General features: G+C 40.3%; 1 protein-coding gene across 1 annotated transcript in view; it reads right to left on the reverse strand.

Annotated features, from left to right (window-relative positions):
• naaladl2 (N-acetylated alpha-linked acidic dipeptidase like 2) overlaps positions 1–17,037 on the reverse strand; it is a 341,534-nt gene that overhangs the window by 278,511 nt on the left and 45,986 nt on the right. Inside the window, exon 4 of the mRNA XM_085348789.1 lies at positions 5,240–5,507. Within this exon, the coding sequence (XP_085204915.1) occupies positions 5,240–5,507 (268 nt within the window). The remainder of the gene's footprint in view (positions 1–5,239; positions 5,508–17,037) is intronic.

Consider the following 17,037-nt stretch of genomic DNA (forward strand, 5'->3'; position numbering starts at 1 on the left):
CGAGGTCAAAATGGGAGATGCCCCCAAGGGTGGTGGAGAATGACCGAGCTAAGATCCTGTGGGACTTCCAGATACAGACGGACAAAATGGTGGTGGCTAACCAACCGGACATAGTGGTGGTAGACAAACAGAAGAAGACGGCCGTAGTGATCGATGTAGCGGTTCCGAATGACAGCAATATCAGGAAGAAGGAACACGAGAAGCTGGAGAAATACCAAGGGCTCAGAGAAGAGCTCGAGAGGATGTGGAGGGTGAAGGTAACGGTGGTCCCCGTGGTAATCGGAGCACTAGGTGCGGTGACTCCCAAGATAGGCGAGTGGCTCCAGCAGATCCCGGGAACAACATCGGAGATCTCTGTCCAGAAGAGCGCAGTCCTGGGAACAGCTAAGATACTGCGCAGGACCCTCAAGCTCCCAGGCCTCTGGTAGAGGATCCGAGCTTGAAGGATAAACCGCCCGCAGGGGCGTGCTGGGTGTTTTTTATATATACATACATACATACATATAATTTTACTGTCTGTGTACTTTTAGAAGCACACATATGACATATTGTTAAGCTACTGTTAACACGTGCAACTTTTATAGTACTTTATTGTAATGGGGGTTGTTTGAATGCAAAGTCTTGCTTGTACTGGTATAGGCAAAGATAATGCTACAGCAACTAACAACGTGAGCCTTAAGCAACAAAAAATGTCATGTTTTTTCCTCACAGATGGAAGCCATATTCTATTAGTTTTTTAAAATGTAGGCATTTTTGCCATCAACTTAGCTGCTGTTCTTGCCAGTTTCCTCAAACATCTCTTGTAACAGCACCCTGAGAGGCCCCTCTGTGAAATTACAGTGTGTAAACCATCAACGTAGATACTTCACAAAGCTCAAGGTTTCACTGTTGGCAGGGGACAAATTATTTGACATGTTTTTCTGAAAAGAAATCTTTAAGAGGAACTAGACTCCTATCTGCATCTCCAGAACGAGCCATAGTGGGAGTCCTCTAGCAGCAGTTATGACCATCCCTATTAACCCACCATTGTCCTGTGGTCCAACGGCAGTATAGTAAATCAAGTGAGTCTGGTAGTAGCTGAAAGGTTGACTCCATTCTTCCTTCTGGTTCTGACAGCAGAAGGCCAAAAGTAGTTTCTCATAAAGGGCAATGTTTCATACATTATATCCTTACTCTTTCTAAACTCTCAAACGCCTCTAAATCTCAAGCAGTCTCAGTGGAGATGTCAGCTCTTGCCCCAGGGCATCTCACCCGGGGTTGGGTGTATCATTCTCCATCCTACCTGCATTAAGGTAAAGTTAATAAAGAAATATTAGATTCTTGCGTGTAGCTGTCATAGTCCACTTTATCTGCTTTGCTATGGCATCACTCCTCTTTATTAACAACGAGGTGTGAGCTACCATCCATTTATTCTTTTTATAAACTGCACTAGGTGTTTTTGCATTCTCTTCTCTCATTACTTTTCCCCAAACTTTAACTTTTAAAAGAAAGTTTCTTCAAACCTCTGACAGCCTCTCTGTTTAGAAAGTGGTTTAGGAAGAAACGATTTTCACGTTTTGTTGAATTTTCCACTTTGAGACACACCTAACCTTCCCCAATCAAAGAATGACTTCAAACGCATGTAAATCACTGAGTTAAAACAATGATGATGAAGCACTTTTAAAATTTGTGAAATTGTAAAGAAAACACTACTAGTTGCAGTCAAAGGAGCTTGCAAAGAAAAGCGTCTTTAAGTTACTTGAAGACGTCTTCAAGTAACTTAAAGACGCTTTTCTTTGCAAGCTCCTTTGACTACGATGACCTGGATGACTGAGAACCTTCACAGACACTACTAGTAGCGCCGTACCTCAAAAGTCTGATTGATGATTAAGGCTGCGCTGGCTTCAATCTTTACAGCCATCACCTTCAATTTAGCTACTTTATAAAGGACAGACATGATCACACTTGAAACATTTCTTTTTTTGAGACCTTGAGTAATACTGTACATTTATGTATCTATGTACAGCCCCTAACTGCATGCACGTGTCCCTTGGTCAGAGTTCAGTAGGCAATGGACCATGGCAGTGCTGCCTGAGAATACAGAATAGCCATTTATAAAGCTTTCTGGGAGCAAATGCATTCCTGGATCTCCAGTTACTCCAGTAATTCATTATATAGTGTATGTTTGTATCCTTATGTGTATAACTGACAATGGAAAGGAAAATTCATACAAATGACAAAAAAAAAAGGATGATAAAGTGAAAAGAGAAAAGGGAAAGCACCAGGACGAGTATTTTTTACTCTACCTGTGTTGAATTAGTCAGAATCTTTTCCCAACAGTCTATCCTTGGAAGGCTTAAAAGTGAGCTTTTATAAAGCATTAGCGAGCTTTTTTACAGTGTGATATTGAGTCACATAATTGAGCCTGTGGGTTTGCATAAAGTTTCTTTCAATACTGACGTTTGCTCAGCCGGTGGATTGGAAGTGAATTCAGTTTATCATATTCGATTAATAATTCATGTCAAGAAAACCTATTATTTAAAAAACTTTGGTCAAATTTTAACTTCATTTAAAACACAGACACACAAAACCCCTCATAAAAGCAGGTGGCCAGTATAACACTGCAGAAAAAGTAAGGCTCCATTTATGAATAAATGCTGGCATTTTTCTTATCCTTTCTTTAACAATTGGGTGTGATTTTTTTTATTTTTTTTTATTTATGTTAGTTACGTTCTTTCTCTCTCTCTCTTTTTTTTAAATAATTCCTGAATAGTATATCAGGAAAAGAAACAGTCCAGCAAGCTTTTTCTTATAGTTGATTAATTCCCTGTAAAATAAGATAAATTGGGCAATTTTAGAAACCATTATAAATCTATTGAATTTTCACATGATGTGGCTCTTAGAAACTAATCTACTGACTCCAGAGAGAACGTATATAAACAAGGCTTGTATTTATTTACTAGTAAATCAGGAAAGAGTAGAATCATATCCAGTTTACATGACAGCTACTTCAATTTTAAAGTAAAAAAAGTTTTAAAGCAGAGTTTAAAGATATTCAGACAAGCAAACTGACTGAAAATGTTTGATATTCAAGCAGCATAATGATGATCTAATTTGTTATTGGGGGGATAAGTAAACAGCACATAGAGCTTTAGGTAAAAAAATCAAGAATACATTTTACCTTTTATAGAAAAGCATTGCAAAAAACTGAAGTTCTTAGTTGTTCTTATGTTGGTCGATACTTTGTCTAACAACTTTTTTGCATGCTTGTCTTGCATGTTTTACTGTGTTCTTACAGCTGTGACCGAATGGCCCTGAAGCTCTACAGGGAGGCTGGTATCTTGCTTCACTTGATGGATAACATCCTCTGGTGAATGCGTGCTATACCAGAAGGATTTTCTGTTCTTCATGGATGTTCATGACACCTGGGACACTGCTATTGTATTTTCACTGTTCGGTCTATACGAGTCCTAGGGGTCCTGTGGCAACTGGGTCCCTCTCTCGTAGAGTTTCCCACATCTGTTGCCATTCTCTGTTATTACTTAGGTGAGGTGAACAACCTCTTTTCCACTTAAAACAGTCCAGTGAACCACGCTGTGTAAACAACGCCCTTCACTGAAATACACTTTGCCTATAGCAACATAATGAACATGGTGATATCGTCTTCTTCTGTTACAGATCAAGAATTAATAATACAAGCTGCTGTTATTGTATTTTACTTTCAAATTTAACACAATAGTTGAACTTGTTAATTTTAAGAGCACACAGTCCAGCACCAGCAAAACAGGGCCACCAACAGCAGGACTTATTAGTCCAGTATACTTGCTCTGGGCCCAATCCATCCATCACAAATGCCATATTTAATTGTCTGAAAGCCATGTTTAGATCCTGCAAACCACCGCTTAATTCAAGGCAGCGTGCAGGAACAGAGCTAGGAAATAATAAAGTGATGGATGACTGTGACCCTCCTTTGGGTAGACTTCGACGAGTGGACAGCTGGATGGATCGAGTAAAGCGGAGAAAGGAGAACGAAGGGAGAGGAAGGGGGAGAAAAGAAGAAGAAAACTTGGTATTCAAAGAATCACTCCAACTTTTCATCTGCCCTCAGGCCGGGCAGGGGCTCAAGGGAATAACAAGCATCTCCTTCAACCCCTTTCTCTGTTCCCAGGATACAGAGAAGTAAAACTCTCCAAAAATAGTGTGACTGTATGCTTTGTGTATGCATGTCTGTGTGTCTTCTAGCTAGAGTGGGTGGACTACATACATAATGACTTCCATTAACCTTCACACTCTTGAAGGATGGTAAAAAGATTAACTGTGCACTGTGCATGACACAACTACTATGAAAACATTTTTTAAGATCTCTGCATTGAGTGTGTTGGTGTTATTGTATTGTACAAGTGTATTATTATCTTTCTAATGTGTATGTAATAATGTGTGTTAATGAGGTTATCTGAAAGAGGTGGCTTTGGACAGCCTTTAAGAAAATGTCCCTTTTGGTTCTATAAAAATACAGAAAAACAAAAGAAAAAAAAAACATCTTGAGTATGACCCATTTTAAAGACTCTACTCCATTTTGTTCAGTTACCTGTGCAGATACAATATATTAATTTTTTCATTCAACAACATCATTTAAAGAAGTTAAAATTGGTATAAACAATGTATTCCAAAGCACATCCTTTATCAAACACATACAAAAATAAAATAAAGCTTAATAAAGACATTGTTGAGTAGAATTGGGGGGTTTTGGCCATCGACTGTCAATGAATCTGCCTTAATTTTCAATTTAATCTTGATGAGCTTTTTTGTTGTTTTTTTGTTTGTTTTTTGTCAAACTTAATTGGACTGCTTCATTTTTAGATTTGAACACTGCGCTATTCAGTCTAACAAATCAATTACTTGCATTTACCTGACGACAGCTAGTTATTCTGTCCACGTTCTATGCATTACCTCCCTAAAATCTGGGAGCTTTCTGCATTTCAAACAACCTGCTATTAGAAAAGCTGCTTAATATAACATATGTGTCCTTCTCGTTTAGACAGTTACAGTATATCAAATAAATCAAACAACAGTTCAACACTGAGCTTTGGTTAAACAAATTATCAGCATTAGAACCTAAAAGTTCTTGCCATGACCTTTGTTCATGACCATGGCTGGGGTTAGGAGTGAGAAAGACTAGGACCGGGTTCCAGCAACCAGAAAGGTTACACAGCCTTCGTTTCAAGAAATGTCAACATGACACAACACAGCACAACCATACCTGCACGCTTCCCATGGCAGAGTATGCAGCATAGGAGAACTGCTGCTTTGTCAGATCATTTGGCCCACGCTGGTCACAAGGGGTCCCGTTTGGCATGAAACACTGGTGGCTAGATCTGTCAGTGATGGTGTTGGGTGTGGAACCAGGCAGACTGAGCAGAACAGTGTGATTGGATAGGTGGACATCAGTTAAACCAAGTCCCACCCACTGTCTGTAAAGGTACCTGGCTCTTGACTCTTCACTGTCATCTGACAAGCTTGAAAAAGATCTAGAAAGAGTGGAGAAAGACTTGTTACTTTGGAGATAAACAGAAAGCAAGATCCCATTATTTCCCAGAACTGTTCATTGAAATGTATTTAGTTTTCCTAAACAAACTTACTTGATAAGTGATTGTGTTTGCTTAATAATGAATCATGAACAAATACTGTGAAAAGCTGTGAAATTATAATGACGTATTGCAAACTATCAAGCTGTAAAGAATCTATATTTCTCTGTAAAATTTAACAAAAACTGCTTTAAATGTTATCCTCCTTTTTACATTGTGCACCTCTGGACCACTTCCAGAAAAATTGCACTTATTTTTAGACATATAGTTTTTTTATCTTCACTCATTACCAGTTTAGCTCATGATATCTGGTTGCCTAAACTATTGTCTTCATACGACAAAAGTATTCCAGTTGAAGGGTTGATAATTTGATACACTGGAAAAGATCATGTGCAAATTACAGATGCACGTCTTCAAAGTGGGACCTCCAATTAATGATCTTGAGTTGGTGCAGCACTCCTCAAAGACATGACCTACAATGGGAGACTGGCCAAATTTGAGTCAGACTGTTCTTGAAATGTTTTCCTCAGACAGAATTACTGTGAGATCATGGACCAGTAGAAAAATCTATTTTGTTAAAACTGAGTGAGGATTAAACAGGATGCCATTCCAAACATGATAAAAATCTATCAAACTGTCAGCAATTTCAGTTCCATTTGATACAATTTTATTTATACAGCACCAAATCACAAAAACAATTGCCTCAAGATGCTACCTGGAACATCAAATTTGTAATACCATAAAAATGTAGTCTGATAAACCCGTACAACTCTCAAGGAACTGACTGAAATCGTTTGTGCACAAGAACGAAAACTATGAATCTGTGAATATTTCCTTTTTTGTGCTTTTGAACTGGAGAAAAGGTATCAGCACGCAACATGAGCCTGCAGTCCTCTACGACTTTATATTTCACAGTTGGAAAGACATTCATGACCATAACATTCACATGGAGGCTTTTTTTAAATAAAGACCTTTCTTCAAAATTGTTCTTTATACTAAAGTATTTGTTCACATAAAAACCCAACTCCATTAGGGAGTTCAACATTTGGAGAATTTGACTAACTGAGCTTCATTATTTTTTTTATCAATTAATAAAGCAGATCTTTTTTGTATGTACTTCTTCTATTTGGCTGAGTTCTTTGAAGCATTTCTTACACCCAGACTCCTTACAGGAGCTGTCAGTCTGTCATTTCCGTTTTCCTAATTGCAGGAAAGAGATGTCAATAAAACTTGATCCGTTGGCCTTATTTGAGTCTTCTCTTCAGGTTTGTTTGGTTCCTGATGTTTACTCTCTTTATTGTTCTGACTCTGAGAGGTCTGGACTCTAAAGTTCAGCAATAAAGACATTTCCAGATTGGACTGGCTGGTATTTCATCCTCATGCTGAAGAAACATTTTTCAGCACTGAACAAAAGCTGGTTACAAACATACAAAATATCTATCTATCTACATTTCTTTTTTGGCTTGAGCGATGCTAAATAATATAAGAATAACGTATGGATAACCTTGATAAAGATGGGCCACATATCTGTTTTGTCTATCTGTAAGTAGGAGGGAAACATTTATGTATGCCTGCAGAATGTGCTTGTGTGTTTAGTGTGTGTGATATCTATATCAGTCTCAGCAGCAGATGGCCCAAACACACAATTGTGCCATTCTCTAGTCAGCAGGCCACGTCACATAGCTCGCCAGGAGCAGCAGCAGGAGGCATTGTGTGTGTTGCTGTGTTAGTTTGTGTTTTCTTGTGTATGTGTGTGGAAGACCTGCATCTATAATCCAAGCTGTTGGAAGGGCTCCCTGTGGTTTGGGACACATGCCCAATTCTAACGATACGTCATGTCTCAAGTGACTTGAGTGTGTCTGTGTTTGCTTGTATGTGTCAATCTACACAGCTGTGTTGAAACGACATCTTACTGCTTACCTACCAAACACAATTTTTCAGAACACATTGATCTGTCTTTAAATTTAAAAGCCAAATTCAGATCCTTTAGTAAAAGTAGCATTTTTAGCTAGCATTATGAAACGAGTCAGAACTTCTGTTTTCAGCTAACTTGTGAAACAAAGGGTCCTAAATGTCCTACATGCATATTAATTTTGGGATACAAATAAGAGCATAAACCTAATTAGCATCATCTGGCTCTGGTGTTTCACCTGTGTCTACACACAACATAAGCTGTAAGGCCACACGAAAGCAATTAGCTAATCACATCAGCCGCGGAAGCAATATTATAACTATAGCTCATAAACCATCCATCCATGTTAATACTCCAACATAAGCTGCCACAGCTAATTTTATTGCAGGCAAACCTGGACTTTTGCTTGTGTTTTCAGGTTTGGCTGGGTAAAAATTTATATATGCTATGTGTCAACACATTGTTCTTATCTTGTTAGCTTACAGTAACATCTAAAATCATACCAACTAGTCAGACAAAGGTGGTTGCCAACTAAGTTGACCCAGGGTTTCTGAATCATGCACATTCACACGAAAAGGGTAGCAGTGCCCTCTTTTAAGATAATTGTGAAGGTGTATAGAACAATAAAATTGTCTTAAAATGATTTAAAAAATTAATGATGTAATGAAGCAACACTGTCTTACAGCAGCGGTCCCCAACCCCCGGGCCTCGGACCGGTACCGGCCGCGAGAGTTGAGGCTCAGGTGTGAAATGTATGGTCTTCAGGGTTTTTATCGGTTTTCAGCGTTATTTTGTTATTGTTTTTATTGTTAACTCGGTTTTCCTGGGTCTTTTCACGTGTGTTATGAATAAATCTTCTTTTTTCGGTACCGGTTACTAGTTTTATTTTGTTGTATTTATCCGCGACACCTTAAAGGCCGGTCCGTGAAAATATTGTCGGGCATAAACTGGTCCGTGGCACAAAAAAGGTTGAGGACCGCTGTCTTACAGACCTTCATAACACTAAAATCCCAGGGTTGTCTTCAGGGTTAACCTGAAGACAAACAAGCGAATATATAATGTGTCATTCCCAAAGGACACTGGTCACTTGGTGCAGCGGGCCACATTACCATTTTGTGATATAATTTATTAAAACTTTAATGGAGCCATGTTTGAGACTCCAGTAAAACTGTCATTTCAGAAGGTTACTACCCCATCAATATCATGTGAAGATGTGTCCTGTTTAAGCCAGATGGCTCTTCTTCCTCTTCTTGACATTTTCTTCCAACTAATAGGATTGAGCATGGATATCGTGTACAATATCTGTATTTATTTTATGGCAAATAATTCTAAAAGGCTGTTCAGAAACTTCAAAAAACAAGAAAATCTGTGTTATTTTCATGCTGTGTAACCTTTCCTACGCCTGCAGAGATACTCTGATTGTTTTGAAGTGTTAATATGGCCGCATTTGAGGGCTGGCAAATATCTTTATCTGATGAGTGGATTGAATCCTTTCCTCTGAAGCCGCTCTACCCCACAGAGATTGATGAAAAACTGTTTATTCAAACTTCAGCGAGCTGCAATTGTTTCATGAAAGGCTTTTTTTTTTTAATGTTTCATATCTCGTCTCTTCTAAAGCATCTGAGCTTTAATTAATTCTTTATTCACAATATCACTGACAAATGGGGTGAGGAAGAGAAATGTCTCTTCATCCTGATTTGAAATAACAGTTCAAAGTCTGGTCCCAAACTCCCAAGCTTAAATTTCTATGCAAGTCAAAAGCTTTTCTATTATTAAAGATGGAAAATGGCAATGCTTCTTCAAAGCCAGTTTTTAGCATCTATGCACCATCTCCTTTCAAACAGAGCCAGACAAATTAACTTTGGCAAAGAATACATTTATGGTCTTATTTTGATTTGTGTTTTTATTGAATGCTTTATGTTTGCTATAATGGTAATATGTAAGAGCTATTAGCATGAGAGCAGGCAGATAAATCACATGTTTCGCCCATGCATATTGCATATATAATTGCCTCTGTGGGAGCTCGATGTGCTTTCTTGGGCCAAGCAGACTTGGGATATGAGCTGCTGTTGCCTCTGCTGGCAGCTGCTGAGGATAATATATTCCTGTAGAGCACAATCATTTTAATAGCTCATCCATTTGTTGAGGAGACAATTGATTTTCTCTGTTTCCACACACGTTAGTCACATTTGATTTCTCTCGTCCCATTTGCATTTGTCACATTTTAAGAGCATGGCGCCTGTGCTCAGGCTCCATGATAGGAAATCTTTATTCAGGTGCCAGGGCTAGTGTTAAGGTGGAATGCAAGTGATGATAGAGGCTGCCAATAAAGACGACTCCACTCATCACTGGCACTTTTACGCACATCAAGTAAGGATGGAGAAATTAGCAAAGCACATCAGAGAGACAGCAGAGAGTTAAATCACTGATCCAGGGACAGTGAATTCTGTGGCTACGTTGAAAAGATGATTTGAAACATTTTCAAATATTTCTAGTCTGATAGATCTAATTCAGTGCTAAATAAACTAATATCATAATATTCTATTATTTTCTAGAGTCAGCCCTCATTTATTATGCTCCTGAGGATTGAACAATAACTCTAAAGGTCTTTCAACATTTTACTTTAGCCATTGGCTGCTTTTTCATTTTCAGTCCAGTCCTTGAATCTGACAGTTTACATGGTAATGTCTGTCTATGAATCTGTCAAACTACCACTGATATGTGACGCTTTGTTGCTTCACAGACCTGTCTGTTGGAAATGAGCAGCAGAGATGAAGCATTTCCAGTACTTGGTGGTAGACTCTAGCTTCTGTTGCTCTTGTGCTTAGAGCTTGTTCCAGTTCTGCCATGATTAGTGCATCTGTGCTGTCTTTCACCCCAGCTTTGTCCAGTGTTACAGGAAAAATGATTCTATGTTTCTTTACCTTCTTTTAAATGTGCAAGCATGCCCTTTTGTCTATGGTTAGATTAGTTTAGAATTATCTTTTTAGACTTTCTCAGCAAAGACATACTGTTTTGGGACATATTGTTTTAGATTGTTTTATCTCTCACAGCTTTCTCCCAGCTCTCTGCTGACGAGACTAGCGCCACATATGGAGTTGTTTATTTTATCTGTTTTGTATTTTCTTATCCTGTTCTCACTGTCTTTCCTATAAAAAGTGCCCAGCCTCTGTACACGTTGTGAGTTGTTCTGAACAGCTTACCCGTGTGCACGTTAAAGCATAAAAAGTGATCTTGTCTCATTGTGTCTTTATTTCTCCTGGGTCTTTTACAGAGTTTCCCCCCAACATTTCTTGGTCCTTCGACAGCCGGATCGCCTCCATCGTGTCCCATCTCCGTGACCAGTCCACGTTGTTCGTCTGTCGACAGCTCACACACCAGGTGTGTGATAAAAGTCCAAGAGCGTTTAAATTCGGGTCTTGGCCAACGTCTTAGAAAGCGACCCACGGTGGTGGGACCCGATCGAGGTGGACCAGACCCGGCGACACTGACCAGGTAGATACAGACACACTGACACAATCTTGCGTAAAAGCGCATTTTGAATTCAGGGAATTTAAAATAGCGGAAGTAGCTCGTCGACTGGTAGCTCTGGGAGCTCGTCGACTGGTAGCTCTGGGAGCTCGTCGACTGGTAGCTTTGGAGCTCTGGGTAGCTCCCCCAGCTGGGTCTAGACTGGGTCTAGGGAGTAAGTAGCTCTGGGAGCTCCCCTTATCATAAGGGTTCTGGTCGCGCGCGCGTCGAAGCTGTGAATGTGAATGTGTGTGTGTGTGTGTGTATTGTTTTAATTAATGGAGCAAGCTGAATTTTCACGGTCCAATAAGAGACTGAGCTGCTCCTACTGTGTTTTTCTTTTACTGCTATTCACTGACGTGCTGGTGAGTTGAGAGAACGGTCGAGTTCCGTCTCGTAAAGTTCACACCGCTTTTGGAAATAGTCCGAAAGTAGAAGGGCGTGTGAGCAACCACTCTCGTCTCTAATACCAGCGAAGGTGATAGCAGCTGTATTGTGTATATATTACTTAAACAAAAATAAGTAAATACATAAATAAGATGGGTAATCAAGCAAGTGAAATTAAAACTCACTCCTGCTGACGAGCAGTGGTGAGAAAAGAAAAGTCCAGACGCTGGACAAAAACAGTGTCTGTAAACTGAGAGATTTAAGAAAACAAAATATAAACAGTCAGAAGACCAGAACTCAACTGCCAGTTTAGTAAAACCAGAAGACGAGACACTGTGCAGTTCCCACAATCCTTTTAGTAAACCATCACTCACTCCTGCAGCCGCATCTGCAGCAACACCCATATCAGGAAGAACATAATAATCCCTTATTAAGTGAAAACTAGAGATCACAGTAGTTTTGTAGTAGTTTAAAAGGGTTGAAAACAGACCCCACTGAGTAGATATAAATATAAAAAGTACGAAATAAAGATGAACAAAGGGAAAGTTACAGTAGAAATTATCTTTAGAGTATTTGAAATTAATAATAGCAAGGATAACAACCTGTAAAGTGATATTAACAATGAAACACAGTTGGCATGATGACCATGCCCAGCATGTATAAAATGAATATAAAGCAAATAATTCACACGAAAATATTTTAATAAAATAAATAAGGTATATTAAGGCTGTGTCATTGTTCAGCCAAGGACAGTGTGTGAAAAGGTAACTGTCTCCACCCTGGGAAAAGGATGATTCTGCAGGTCATCCGAAGCCCTTGATGGATACAAAATAAAATATAAATAATATATTATAATAGAACTGCCTGGTCCGCCATGCAACAGAGAGAACAAATGTGACCGCAGATTGGATGAATTCTAAATTATCTGTTTGCTGAATAAGATGATCCTAACTAACAAATTGGCTCAGGAGTAGTATAGTGGTACACACTGATAAAATATTATAATATGCTATTGCTGTTATATAAGACAAAGAGGATAATATTAACAATGACATAATATTAATATGAAGAGGCACCTTAATCGGTTATGATGTGAGGTGGATAATTGTTAAACAGTAGTCTGCATCAAGCTTAAGGTTTGCTGAAACTCAGTGTAATGACATGTGAGATGAAGACAATACAGAGAATAACTAAACTAATGAAGTGCATAGAGGCACTTGACCAGCTTGAAACCTATCATCCTAGAATGACACATTGCTGAGATATAGAGCACACCTATAATAACAACCAATAAGCAAAACCCTGTAGACAACAGCTACAACTACAGGATTGAGAAGCTGAATTAAATATGTAGACACTGCTAAGCTGATGAGCATGTTACACATTTTCTTTTCTTTTTATTTATTTGTTTCTTTTAGAGCAGAAGCTGCTGTAACACACCCAAAGAAAGACTCTAGGTCTGACCAACCGTTTCAGTCATGGGCAAAAAGATGTCAGTCAATAAAATTCTAAAAGATAATTTATTGACAAAAAATATATCAAGAGATAAAAGATAAAACAGTCCAGTGTCCCACTTAAGAATTGTATAAAAACACACAGTCCCAAGGCCAGAGCCAGCTATGCCACACAGCCAAGTTGCACTCCACATGTTGCCTTTAACAGGGTTAGAAGTTGTCCTTGGAGACCCACCACCCTGCAAGCATATAGTCAGTGGTCACTCAAGCCTCTGCAACTCTGCTGCCTTTAGGCTGTGGCATATAATAGGCCCTGGCCTGCACAGAGAGACAAAACGACACACTTAATATAAAATTCATAGGGCAAAACCCATCCATCCCAAACATATCTGATTTCATCACATTACATACCTGCACAGAGAGACAAAACAACACAGCAGTGTTTGTAGTGTGGGCTATAAGTAGACCAGTGTATCAGTGCAATCAAGTACACCTGCCTCTAATTAGTCCAACCCCATTCCAGCCATTGGCTCACCAAAAATGTGACACACACAAAACCACTCCCAACCCAGTGCAACTTCACACAATAATATGGAGCTGAATTAACACAGGCACATTAGTCTACCATGTTACAAGCTGCATGCTATTAAAAGCCAACATATGCAGACTTCTGCCTTGTTCGGGTGGCAGCATTTTTCTTTTTTCTTTTGTGTCCTGACACGTTTATGTTTTTTGTTTTTGTTTGATTATTTTGTTGGTTTTGGAAACGAATTTAAACGAACTTGTGACAATACTTGAGAATCACAGTGACACATAGTGATTAGGCATATGATTGAAAAATGCCTAGGTTTAGAGCTGTGAGCTATGAGCTGTGAGCAATGCAAAGTTAAATATATATATATTTGTATAAATGGGAAACAACCCTAACTTGAAAGTTTGAAATGTGTGAGATCCATGAATTGTTTGAAGAACTAGAAATTATCTAAAAATGCCTTAAGTGAAAATGTAGAGTTGCATCTATTCTCCCAAACCAAAAAAAAAAAAAAAAAGGAGAAGAAGCATTCTGTAACTTAGAAATAAGGCTGACGTGTTGACAACAGACTAAAACACTAATCCGCAGGTGGCTATCAGGAACAGAGAGGCGAGCAAAGTCACAAACACCAAGGCTGCAGACAGCCACGCAGAAACAGCAGATAACATAGAGACAACGCCTGCTAGAACCGTGGAGAGGAAGGTCACTTCACACGAGATTGTAGGAGTAGGCCACAGAGAAATAATGCAAAACAGTTTTGAGGCAGCCACTTAAACTGACAGTTTTCAAAGGACAAATTAGTTGTAAAGTCAGCTTCAGGCCACACAACTGTACAACAATTAACTGCCCCTTTAGAACTAGTACATACAGCAAGTGGCCGCAGGTGCTTTATTAAATGCATATATGACCCGTCGTGTCCAGTAAATTTGCTAGGTAGAGACGCTCTGACAAAACTTAAGATAGCAGTCATGCCATTCTTTTCTGGTATTACACCTGAGTGCATGCTAAATGACACCCGCCACATCCACTTTCCAGAAACCGACCGAGTATCACAACATTCTGAGATTTAAACAAACTCCAGGCCCAGATCCACCTTATGATCAGCAAGTGTGGAAGCTAGGAGAACAGCATTTGACCTTACAGCACAGGCCGAAATTGTGTAGGTTACGCAGTAACCACAGATAGTAAAATAATAGAAGCAAAACCACTTTCTTCTTCATATTCTGCACAGAGCGCTGAGCTGTCAGCTGTGATTTGCGCATGTGAAATACACAAAGATAAACAAATAACCATTTATATAGACAGCCAGTATGTTTTCTCTGCTGTGCATCATTTTGCAAAAAATCTGGAAAACCAGAGGAATGATTACACCAACCGGAAAACCAGTTCAGCATGCCAACCTCTTACAACGCCTCTTTCATTGCTACAGGCAATAACTTTGCTGACAGAGCAGCAAAACAGGCGGCACAAAAGACAAACATCACATTGATGGCAGTAAACACACATCAGATTCCACTGGATGTGTTGAAAAATGAACATAAAGCAGCAAGCACAGCAGAGCAGGCAAAATGGCTAAAACACGGTGCAGTTCTGACAAACGACTTAATGATGTGTTATGGCAAGCCAGTGCTGCCAAAATCTCTCCACAAGATGGCGGCATTAGTGACTCATGGCTATACGCATTTGTCATCGGGGGGAATGACCTGTATTGTCAACTCTCATTTCTACACTGTAAATTTTGAAACTTCAGCAAAACAATTTGTCAGAACGTGCATGACGTGTCAAAAATATAATGCTCAGGGAAATCTGCGACCAAAAAGAGGCCGTTTTCCCACTCCACCTTATCCTTTTCACACAATTCATATGGATTTTATTGAACTAAGCGAATGTCAAGGGTCAAAATACGCCCTAGTGGTTATAGACGTGTTCTCAAAATGGCCGGAAATCTATCCAGTGAAAAAGGCAGATGCAATTTCAGTAGCAAAGTGCCTGTGCAATCACTTCATACCCACATATGGCATCCCAGCTTTGATACGATCAGACAACGGCACTCATTTTGTAAATGATGTCATCACTAAGGTCTCTGAAGCACTCGGTTTCAGCATAAAACACCACTGTGCTTATCACCCTCAGAGCGCAGGCCCTGTAGAGAGAACTAACGGCACTATAAAACAAAGGCTCAGGAAATGCATGGCAGAAACAGGAAGGCCGTGGCCTGAATGTTTGGGTTTAGTGAAAATGTGGATGCGCTTAACGCAAGGCTCCCATAAACTAACTCCATTTGAAATCATTCATGGCAGGCCGTTCCCACTGCCGATCACCAGTCAACCAATAGACAAAGCAATCAGAGAAAACACATTAGCAGAATGGATGTCTAAGCTATTGGAAAACAAAGAGATCATTGTACATAATCAACAACCTGATGATGTTTCTCCAGTGTCTTGCAGACTAAAGCCCGGTGACTGGGTTCTGATCAAGGTGCTCCAAAGGAAAAACTGGAGCACACCCAGGTGGGAGGGGCCATACCAAGTCCTCCTCACTACACCGACCGCTTGCAAAATTGCGGAACGACCATCCTGGATCCATCAGAGTCACTGCAGGCGAGTAAGTGAAGCCATCTAAACACAGCTGACAGCAGGCTTGCCCACTTGTTGTGATCTCGCCCGTTGGAGGGGTCAGCTTTCCTGGCCGGGGGGTCTACTCGCGACAGGAGGGTGTGTCCCGTCGTCATGAGGTGGTGGCTCTTAATAACTGCAGTGGCCCTGACCATGGCCGGGCTCCTCATCTTTGCTTCCGTGAGGGACAACAAGTCACGCAATATGAAGAAAAGGCAGACACTGTATGACAAAGGACAGTACACCAAGTTTCCCCATGGCTACGCCACTAACTTTTGGTGGCAGTTTATGAACACTACAGCTCACTGGAATAATAAAACTGACTGCTATGCATGTACCCATATGCCCCTATCCTCGCAGACGTCTGGCCTATGGCCGTACAGCATACCTGAAGATCGCAGTTGGTGTCTGTTGGGCCTGGCAACACATCCAGGCTACGGTACTCTTTGGTCCAAGGCCAACTACAGCATCCCAGCAAAAGCAACCTGGAGGTCATCATCACCCACAAATGTGAACTGTTCCGGACAGACCTACCTACTGACCTGGCCCCAAGTCTCAGACCCACTGCCTGATGTAATTCTACTGAACAAGCTGAACGCAGCGCAACTGCCAGTATGTGTGATGAACAATGGATCGCGGGCAGTGGGGGAGCTGCCTACTCACCTATCTACCGGATGCCACTACAAACAAAGACTCAGTACCAGACAGGATGTGCACGGACGGCACCAAGCAGTAAAGGAACCAGAGTTTCGCATCTGAGGAGGAGTGAAATTCTTACAGAGCTTGATCCCCGGCATTGGAGCTGCCGAGGTGTGGGATCATGTGGAGATCAACCGATATGCTCTGCTACGACGCATCAACTTTGACAAAGACCCTGGGACCGGCTTTAGCAGGAGAACAGAAGGCCATCAGAACGATGGTGCTGCAGAACAGACTGACTCTAGACCTGCTAACAGCATCACAAGGAGGAGTTTGTAAGCGGAGACATTTATGAAGCTTTGCAGAATTTGACCATTCTGCAGAAATATGTCACTGACCACACATCTGGAGCAGCTACACCGCC

This window comes from Diplotaxodon limnothrissa, linkage group LG23 (genome assembly GCF_057381915.1).
Source record: "Diplotaxodon limnothrissa isolate DT_005_m linkage group LG23, D_limnothrissa_male_GT1.1, whole genome shotgun sequence".
In the NCBI taxonomy this organism is placed as follows: domain Eukaryota; kingdom Metazoa; phylum Chordata; class Actinopteri; order Cichliformes; family Cichlidae; genus Diplotaxodon; species Diplotaxodon limnothrissa.